The 10,044-nt window shown below is 41.0% G+C and overlaps 1 protein-coding gene and 1 long non-coding RNA gene across 2 annotated transcripts in view; one reads left to right on the forward strand and one right to left on the reverse strand.

Annotated features, from left to right (window-relative positions):
• Positions 1 to 10,044, forward strand: part of LOC144056132 (uncharacterized) — a 127,545-nt gene that overhangs the window by 16,940 nt on the left and 100,561 nt on the right. The gene's annotated exons all lie outside the window — the stretch shown is intronic.
• LOC144056511 (immunoglobulin-like and fibronectin type III domain-containing protein 1) overlaps positions 1,305 to 10,044 on the reverse strand; it is a 15,456-nt gene continuing 6,716 nt past the window's right edge. Inside the window, exons 6-24 of the mRNA XM_077573406.1 lie at positions 9,561 to 9,660; positions 9,392 to 9,470; positions 9,123 to 9,315; positions 8,906 to 9,019; positions 8,510 to 8,678; positions 8,113 to 8,385; positions 7,857 to 8,039; positions 7,149 to 7,208; positions 6,442 to 6,557; positions 6,079 to 6,220; positions 5,713 to 6,006; positions 4,832 to 5,134; positions 3,875 to 4,054; positions 3,660 to 3,788; positions 3,500 to 3,579; positions 3,209 to 3,401; positions 2,561 to 2,857; positions 1,398 to 1,724; positions 1,305 to 1,309 (exon numbers count right to left, since the gene is read on the reverse strand). Coding sequence (XP_077429532.1) covers positions 1,305 to 1,309; positions 1,398 to 1,724; positions 2,561 to 2,857; positions 3,209 to 3,401; positions 3,500 to 3,579; positions 3,660 to 3,788; positions 3,875 to 4,054; positions 4,832 to 5,134; positions 5,713 to 6,006; positions 6,079 to 6,220; positions 6,442 to 6,557; positions 7,149 to 7,208; positions 7,857 to 8,039; positions 8,113 to 8,385; positions 8,510 to 8,678; positions 8,906 to 9,019; positions 9,123 to 9,315; positions 9,392 to 9,470; positions 9,561 to 9,660 — 3,237 coding nt within the window. The remainder of the gene's footprint in view (positions 1,310 to 1,397; positions 1,725 to 2,560; positions 2,858 to 3,208; positions 3,402 to 3,499; positions 3,580 to 3,659; positions 3,789 to 3,874; positions 4,055 to 4,831; positions 5,135 to 5,712; positions 6,007 to 6,078; positions 6,221 to 6,441; positions 6,558 to 7,148; positions 7,209 to 7,856; positions 8,040 to 8,112; positions 8,386 to 8,509; positions 8,679 to 8,905; positions 9,020 to 9,122; positions 9,316 to 9,391; positions 9,471 to 9,560; positions 9,661 to 10,044) is intronic.

A 10,044-nucleotide genomic window follows, 5' to 3' on the forward strand; every position in this document is an offset into this window, starting at 1 on the left:
TGACTTACTTTCAACGCTCGCTTGTCTTTGTTGAGCCGTCCGTTACCCAGTCGGTTTTCTCGTCTTTATCTAACATGGAGGGCGATGGCATCCCTTTTTTGTTGGGCAATAAAAGGCTGAAACCCCTTTTACGTATCCTCATGAAAACGATAGCCTCACAGTTGGACTGGAAACATAATCGTGACTTAATCTGCTATTGGCCACATTCGATGAACAATATACACCATTAATGAAGACAAAATAAAACCTCTGATGACAGGAGTTTTACACTTTGGCCAATAGATTGATGATATTTGGAAGTCATTCATGCATTTGATCAGCATATTTCTCTGATGCCAGTGAGCTACTTTCGCACTTTACTGTAAGTCCCCACAAAGCGTTGATCCCCGTGTGTTCCATCTGGCAGCCTTACAGTGTCTTTGTAATGCGATCCTAATGGCTGATAAACATTAACACGAGCCGTTTAGTCACTCAAAAGTGTCGATGAAAAATCTCACAGCATCTGCTTTCTGTCAGGCAGGTCATGCGGCTTTATAAAAAGATGACGACTCATGGGGTGCAAGTGTGTTGAGCTCGATTGGGGGGGGGGGGGGGGTTCATATTTTGAAGTTTGCCAACGTCTTAATTTGAATGTCTATTAAATTGTATAATCTTGATGGGGGAAAAAAAAAGCTTTCAAAGTCTCATCAAACTTGAAGGAGGTTGAAGCAATGTCTCAACAGACAAAATATTTTGCTGGACTTGAGCAGAAATCATGAGATTTCCTTATATTTAGTTGTTAGTGTGCATCTAAAAGGGTAAGCGACGCAATTTGTGTGTTTTTCTGCCAATTTGAAACCATGCATGCTCCACCCACATTAGGGGCATTTGCTCCCAAGAATGTATAAATCCGTTCTATTTTAAATATTACCATGGTTGCAAAAACGTATTTATACTTTTAATTATTATTTTTTTAAATGTTTTTTTTCTATGCTAAAGCATACAGAAGGCTTTGATACAGCCTTTGAACTGAAGAGGATGCTTAAAGCAATGGTAGTTATTACAAAAACGGCCAGCAGGTGGCAGCAGTATTTACACTGTATTATTTCATGTATAAAATCTGAATAAAAACAAACATATGTCGCCATTTGATCATTTATTGCAGCCAGCCATGATTTCTAAAACATTTGTAGTCCACTTGTATCATTTTACCTAAATAAGTTAACATTTGAATTATTAAGATTACTGTGTTTTTCCTTTTTACTGTTAGTGCTTGTTTTCTCTCTCAAATAAAACGATGTCCCAGATAAGGCCCTCTTGCTGAATCATTCTGTGGAGAGAGAGAGTGAAAGAGAGAAAGATGAACTAATAAAACAAATACACCACAACATGTACTATCAATTTCACATGCAACAAACCTCTAACAATGAGTTTAGTGGAACATTCTGCCTTGCCAAATGAGTTGACGGCAACAACTTTGTATTCTCCGCTGTCCTTTGGCCGCACTCTGAGAATATACATGCAGCATACGCCGAAGGAGTTGGTGATGTAATAGTTGCTGTCCGAATTGATACACTGGTCGTTGAGGAACCAGGACACGGTGGGTGTTGGGAACCCTCGAACGGCACACGTCATGTAGACCTGGTAACCTTTTGGTGGTGCATGGAGCTTCAGAGGGACCAAGATGGATGGAGGCCTCTCAAAGCTGATCATCCTCGAGTTGATTCCATTGTATTTGATTGGAACTTGTATAAAATAGATAAGAATTAATATCAAGGATAGTGGAAATTTGACTTGTACAGACGCTCCCCACCTTACGAACGAGTTACGTTCCGGACGATCGTTCGTAAGGTGAATTTGTTCGTAAGTTGCTTCAGTGCTATATTTTGTATTATAATTTATGTTTAAAGCCTATATAAGTATATTGAAGGTTTATATAAGTATGTTTAAGGCTTGTACAAGTAACCTGCATTGGTTTGTACTGAAAAAAACTTTTAATAAAATGGAGAGAATACGTACAGTACTGTACTGTACTACGTATGTTAGAGAGAGAGAGCGAGACACACACACAGTATGTACATGTACGTAATAAGATAAATAAAATGAAGTTTAACTTACTTTTGGAAGATGTACTCGATGCTTAAGGAGATGATGGAGGAGGAGGAAGAGGAGGATTTTATATCATGAGAGATTCTTCGTCATCGCTGGAATCGGCTTCAAAAGTTATTTCCTGCTTCATGGGGACCGGCGTTTCTTCCTCCTCCTCCTCGACACGTTGCTGAGCCTCCAATGAGCTCTCACAGCGCCAATCGTCGGTATTAGCGGCGGAAAGAAGCACTACGTGCAATACAAAATCTAACTTACAGCATCTCTTTCCGAACATTTTTCGACATACTGTACGCGCAGACATGTTCGTATGTACCGTTGTTCGTAACTCGAATGTTCGTAAGTAGAGGAGCGTCTGTACTTGTGTTTTCAACATATAAAATATTATGATGGTTAGTGCTTTTAAAATTTCACTCTCAGATTTTAATATTTACAGTGCTAATACTCTTGGGATTCGTCTTTAATAGTAGCAAACCTTTGTTGCTATTCATTCCCCATGTTGGGGACTGCGACGGATCCGACAGCCCCATATCATTCTTGGCGAAGATCCGGAAATGATATTCAAGTCCGTCAAGGACGTTGTTCACTGTGTGTGTGTTGGTGAATAGGCGGTCTGCAACAGTTTTCCACACCCTGGTGTTGGAGTCGCGTTGAGCCACCGTGTAGTAAAGTCTGTCATCAAGCTCCTGATCTGGCGATGGAGCCCATGTTATCACCACTTTGCCGTGGACAGTTTGCTCCAGTTCCACTGGCCCTGGGCTCTTTGGTTCATCTGGTTGCAAAAGGCAGACTTATTAGCACCACACTCTGCCTTACCTTATTTCCGTGGATGTGACTTGAAATAATGTTGCAAAGGTGAAATTTATTCTCTGCATTAACCTATCCCAGAGAAGTAGTGGGCGGAAAATGTGTATTTATATTTGTGTGTCTGGAACTTGAAGGGAACACCCTTCTTGGTGTGAGGCAGCAGTGCTAGCCACTCCACGGTGTCAACCCATATCTTGAAAAATGTTGTGCTATATAAATCCGATTGAGACTACAATCGGAAGTGGCTTCACAGAAATGTCCAGCTTCTCTGGTTGCTTTTAATTTGAAACTTGATAAAGATAACCATTCTTCTTACCTGTAACTCTAACCTCAACATCAAAGGAAGTTTGCCCGACTGAATTTTTGGCTATGATAGTGTAGATGGCGGAGTCTGAGCGCTTTGATGAGGGAATAACAAGCTGGGACATTCCCTCAGAATTGATGATTTGTATCCATGGCGGTAACGGTTCATCATCCTTAAGCCATGTGATCTCCGGTGGGGGTTCACCCTGAATATATTAGATATCACTATCAAATCATTGCCACGATTGAATGAATTAGAAAGTATATTTGAAGAATCAAATACTGACAGCTTGTGTGGTCATACCTCATAGAGAATTTTTACACGTGCTGAATTTCCTGCTCTGACAACCATAAAGTCCTCTGGGTCTCTGAAGTAAGGCCTCGCTGGATGGGAAGACAAAAACATTATCACTACCCCAAGTTAGCTCTTATTATATTTATAGCAGGAGAGATAAACAACTTACTGTTGGGATTCTTCGCACACACCATTGCAGATGAGGGGCTTGGATCCCCGGCTCCAGACTCATTAATTGCAAGAACCCTGAACTCGTACTCTGCTCCCTCAGTGATGTCTTTAACTGCATAGTTGACATCTGCGGTGAAGACAAAAACAATGTGGCTGCCAAAACTGTCTGCAATTAAACCCGCCATAGCGGATGCTTGCATGTCTGTGACTAACCTTCAATCGGTTCATTTACCGCATTCAAGGAAATCCACTCATTTGTGCCCTTTTTTTGTTTCTCCAGTTGGTAACCGATGATTGGCACTCCCCTATCGTCTTCGGGTGGGGTCCACGTTAGTGTGATACAGGTCTTTGAGGCACTGACCACTTGCGGGGCACCAGGTGGCCCAGAAAGTACTGAGGCAAGAGGCAAGTTAACGTTAATGTCACAATTAGAAGGAATAATTGTATGGATCTACACATTAAGTCAGGTTTCCATCCAATTGTTTCAAATTTTTAAAGCGAATTTACTGAAAATGCGCAAAGTGGACATGCGACTTATGCCTGTTTCCATCTGTTCTTCTTTTGCGAATATTGAGAGGGGACTCCGCCGCTGTAGGTGGTGGTATACACCATAGAGATGGGATCCACCAGTAATTTAAAAGAAGAAGAAAAACAGGAAGCGACTGCGCCGTGCCATGACGTCGTATGAGTTTGCTTTTGTAATTCTTGATAAACCGTAACGTTTCTTTGCTGTTTTCCATTCAAAATTGCATTGATATTCGCTTCTTTAATTAATACCATCCGTCGTCCCCTCAAACATACCTTGGTTTATCGTCCGCCATTTCTTTAGGACTACAAACGTGCGTGATGTAATATCCGGTCAAAATTTGCGACGTGTATCCGGTCTTGTCAGCGTTTATTCAAAACCTGTTTCCTTAGCCAAAATTCGCCTTTTCCTTTTTTGGGAAACGCTTCAAAATCCACCCCCTGTAAGCGTAAAACTTTTTGGGTGCAAATTTTCTGACCTTTTTCGAATTTCTAGTGTTTCCATTCAGTTTCATTTTCGCATTTCTTGAAAATTCAAATAAAAATGGGTGGCTAGGAACCCCACTATTGACTGCAGGATATTTCCAAACATATTCAGGGAGCCTAAGGGGATTGCTTAATGAGACTTCTTTCACGGGTACTCACTCATGATGCCAGCCATAATGTTATCAGCCGTCTCCAGAGCGTCGCCAATGCCTTCCGAGTTCTCGGCATAGATTCGATAGCTGTACTTCTTCCCGTGGGTCACATTCCGGTCCCTGCAGGTCGTGTTGTCACCGGAGGCATTCCCAAGTTTGGTCCACAGACTGTGGCCCAACTGTTGGCGCTCAACAATGTAGTTGGTGATAGGGCATCCGCCGTCATCTTTGGGAGGTTTCCATTTGATCTCAATGAGAGACGAGGTAGTGTCAATAGTTTCCACCGGACCCTCCGGCGGACCTGGACGATCTGTGCAGAAAAACAGAAAGTTTCATCTTTTCTCCATTAAATGTTCATCGCTATTCCTCAGTGAGCTGGGCACATTTATATTTCAGACGTGTTCATTTTAAATTGTAACTGGCACTGTACAAGTTAATCGCCTTGTGACAGAAAGTCGAAGAAGTTAAGGTGTGAAAAAGTCACACTCGATGGAATGATAGAGACACGACTTGAATGCTCACTGTACGTTCGAGTCCTTCCTGTTCCAATTGTAAATTCTGGTAGCACGCTTACAAACTGTGACAGTTTGACAAATTTGATGAAGAAAACAAAGCGCTACTCTTAACTTTGTGTTCTTCATGAGTTTCAAAGTCTCCAAAGACTCTTTGGAAACCGTATATACTCAGCCGTACACTAAACTCTACTCATAGGATGAATTTTAGTCAGCTGTTCACCCAGATGTAGTGGCAGGAATTAGGCTAAGAGATTGAGGTGTAACTTGTGATATCACTGTCTGGTCCAGCGCAGTTTTCTGATTCAAATATAAAGCAAAGTTGCTCCAATCGCAGTATTTGCCCAGCTTTAGTTTGAGTGACGATTTGTCTTACCGACGACAAAAAGCTGAGAGGTGGCCTCCGCGGTCCCGAATGGATTTTTAAGCTGAATTTTAATTTGCCCCATGTCTGTCCGCAGGCAGTCTCTGAAGAGCAGCCGGCTGTGATTGGGCTCCTTCACAATCTTCAATCCTCCTCCGTCTTTGACCTCTGTGCCATTCTTAGACCAGTTAACAATCAAAGCCTCCTGAGGAGCAAAGGGCATTTTGAAAGTGGCGTTCTGCCCCACTCTCACTGTCAACGGCTTGCAGAACTTGTGAAGGTCGTCTGGGTCAAATTCCGGTACGTCTACAATACACAAAGTGCAATTAAGTATAATATATGTGAATGAGCACTCTTAATGTTTCAAGTCAAATATACCTCCAACGGTGACCTTTCCTTGCGTACTCTGACCTCCTGCTACGAAGCGGTACAGGCCAGAGTCGTCATCTTGGCAGTTTTTAAAAGTCAGAACATGAGAGGTGGAATCTTTGCTTATGTTGATTCCATCACCAGCGCTTTTCTAGTAAATCATAGGTGGAAGGAAAGTCAATTTGTGTTACACTGCTGTCCAAAATATAAATGGTAAGACAACAACCGGACGTATTGCTCAATGTGTCTCGATCTTTGTCATTTTCCCTTCTTGCTGTTATGTATTTCCTTAAGTCCTCAAATTCTGGTTCATTTTCACCAATGACATTTTTTACTCACACACTCTCAAAAAGAAATAGAAAAAACACTTACTGGCTCTCCATCTTTAAACCAGGTGCCGTCGCAGTCCATATTCATCATGACTTTTAGTTCAGCCGACTTCCCACGTAGACAGTAAATATCAGATAGTCCACAAGTAATCACAGGCTCTGAGAATCGCAACAGAACTCTAGTTTAGTGTCTCTTGGTTAACTTTGACTTAACCCAATGAAAAAACAGGAAAAAACATGATTCCTTGTAAAATAATTTTTGCCTTACCATTTGTTGCAGCTGCAGGTGCTGGCTCAGGCTTTGCACTCGTTTCCTTAACTGACAGGGAAACAACAACCAAAACAAAAACCTGTCATTCATACAGTGCTTCATTAATCTTCCAAGTGTCTGATTGGTTTATTTATATACTGTGCTAATACACCCGTTTTGTGAAAGTGCTTCTGATAATCAATCCTCTATACATTTTTAACCCTTTTTTGATCCACTTCATTTTCTTTTCTTTATACATTCTCAATTCTCTTACCACTGCCAAATGCCTTTGCAACCGCTTTATCAGAGGGAACATCTGCCGATTTCTCATTTCCTGTTAAACATTCACGTTAGTTGTTGCTGTGTCAACAATTTATCAGTGCAGGCAGACTGAAACTTGATGAACAGCAAAAAAGTAGCTGTAGCAAAAACGAAGTCTGTGTAGCAATCGCTCAACAACATTCAGATGCGACATCCGTGCAGCCATCGATGTTTCTTACCGCTGCTCACCACCTTCACAGTTGATCTAGCTAGAGCCATTACTGCTGGGTTATCACTTCCTGTTGAACATTGTTAGTACCCGCTGTTTCAACAGTTTATCAATGCAGGCATATTGACAATTGTTGAACAGCATGAGTCAAATCAAGATAAAAAACAAACAAACAAACATCTGTCGATGTCACCACAGTCATTGTTTCCTTAACTCATTCACTCCCAGCCATTTTCACTGAAGCAACCCCCTTCGCTCCCGGCTGTTTTACTGGATTTTGACTGATTTTGCAAGGCCCACAGAATATTGTGTTCTATTGCTATAAAAACATGGAACCTACCAAAAGAAAGATTAGAGTATCTTCTTTCATTGGGAAAAAAAGCTATATTTGTATCTACTCTATTTGTTAACCAAGTAATACATTTTGTAACAGTGGATTGTATAAAACTGACTTTTTGTGTGTCAAAAACAGCACCTATTGTCAATTCTGTAAGATCGTAGAGCAACTGCGCTCTAATTGTGCTTTGATCCAATTGTTATTTGATTACTATAAAATACGATTTACTGTGCTATGTGTGAATGTTATGGCAAATACAGTGACAGTTAGTCTTGTTAGATACCAGTACTTTTTTCTTTTTCAGAAAAAAAAAGATTCCAAATTGAAAGGAAATGTCTTATTGTCATCCCTTAATGTTTTGGTAAAGCGTTGCAGTCTTACTTGGTTTAGGAGTTTCGGGTGGGGGTTCAGCTTGTTTTGCAGCTAGGATTTGTTCTTTCCGTTCCTCTTTCTGCTTCTCCAACTTTTCGTGTTGCTCTTGAGCCACCTTCTGCAGGTCGATACCGGATCCCCCTGCCTTTGTTGTCTTCCTTATAGACTTCTTGCCCTGATCTGCTTTATCGGCTATAGAGAGAAGGGAGCGCTGAAGTGCTGTGAAGAATTTAATAATAATCTAAATGAGGAGTCGGAAGCATACCTTCAACAACAAGCCAGGCATTGCATGATTTTAATCCTGCACAAGCAGAATAAATGCCTTTGTCTACGACCATGCAGTCTTTGACCACAAGCCTATGAATGAGCTTGTCCTCAGACACCTCAATATCGTATTTATCGCCTTGTTCCAATGGCAGATTCTTGCCAAACCACGAAATCTGGGCGAGGGGAATAGAAAGGACACACTCGAATACGGCATCTTCTCGCTCCATCGCCTTCACTTCCTGAATTTTCACCAAGAAATCAACCGTGGGAACTGAAATGCAATGACGTAAAAGAGCAAGTATTAACAAAGACCAAATCTTTGGAAAAACCTGTAAAATGTTAAAATGTACTTTCTTGGCCATTTAGAATCACAACTGAGTGCTTTGTGGACGTACTTTTAAAATCTGTAGAAAATATGTTGACGTTTTCTACGTCTAACTGGTAGAATCCACCATCTTCTGGCTTGAGATCTCTCATGCTGAAAATATACTTTCTCCCTACTCTCCTCAGGCTGTGCTTCATCGTGTCTCCCAGTTCTTTTGTGTAGGGAATCATTTCACCATCCTGTGGAGGGAAGTAGCTATTCAGTGTCAGAATGCTCCAAGAATACATATTGAAGTGCAAAACATTTGGAACTAAAAATAAGGTCTGCACAATAGGATCTACATTTCATAAAAGAAAATAAATGGGAAAGTAATAATCTCGTTGAACTTTCAGCAAACACTTTGAATGAGTCAGGTTACATGACCTTTGGTAGGATTGTAGATAGCGTAGTTTTGTTTTCACCTGACCTTATACAGGTATATTGAGCTGCTCTGTTCAATAAGGTCCATGTCAATCTCAAAGGATGCAGTACCGTCTGCATTCACCCGGATAGGTTTCAGGTTGGCTATGTTCTTCACAAACTGTGTCCAAAAGAGAACAGAAATGAAAATGAAAAAAATTGACATGTTCACAGACTAAATATGTGATGTCATATAACCACATAAAAAAAATAATCAGTGTAACCTCTGCTTGTTCCTCTTCTCGTTCCTTCTTCATTTCATTGAGTTTCTTCAGCATCCAGCGGAAATCGGTCACTCCGTACTCTGAACAGATTCTCTCATAGTCTTTCTTATCAGCGCTAAGTAGCAGCTCCCAAAATTTAGGATCTAACTCGCCCCCCTTCTTCTCCGCTTGCTCCGATTTTGGACGTACTTTACTGCAGAGAAGAAACAGGAGTAGTTTTTTGGCTTGTTTTTTGAAAGGAACGCACCACTATCAAAAAGACGACGAACCTTTTTCGTAGGACTTTCTTAAAATCGCCGTTCATGGGTTCTGTTGCGTTTTGCTGGGGTTTGTTCTTTTTGTAGCCAACTGGAAAACACAAAAAGGCCCGAGTTTTATTGATATAATAGAAAAAATTTAAGGAAGCATTTTGTAGCATGAACAATAGAACAGTCCTACCTTCAATAACATTCAGAACAACTGTCACCATGGCTTGTCCGAATTCATTGGTTGCAAAGCATTTGTATGTATCTGCCTGAGCCGCTGTGACATTTGGCATCTGGAAGATTCAGAACATAATAGTGGTGAGTGACACTGTGTGTTTCACACTGCAATCTCTGTCAGTATAAAAGCACGTGCCAGTAACGAAATAGACTAAATTCAGTCATCCTTTTATAGAGGGTGGCGCGTTGGATGACTGGTTCGCGCATCTACCTCATAGTTCAGAGGTTTTTGGATCGAATCCGGTCTCCGGTCTTCCTGTTTGGAGTTGGCATGCTTTCCCAGTGCTTGTGTGTGTACTCCGGTTTCTGGGTCAATGTTAATTTTTTTTGGAATTAATCGATGAATGAGATTTTTAAACAAGTTTACATTTCCGCCTCTTTTTCTCCAAAACAGGACATTATTGATTGACACATCATGATTTAGTTACTGGTTTGGTCTG

The sequence above is a fragment of the Vanacampus margaritifer genome, chromosome 8, assembly GCF_051991255.1.
Source record: "Vanacampus margaritifer isolate UIUO_Vmar chromosome 8, RoL_Vmar_1.0, whole genome shotgun sequence".
NCBI classification, from domain to species: Eukaryota; Metazoa; Chordata; class Actinopteri; order Syngnathiformes; family Syngnathidae; genus Vanacampus; species Vanacampus margaritifer.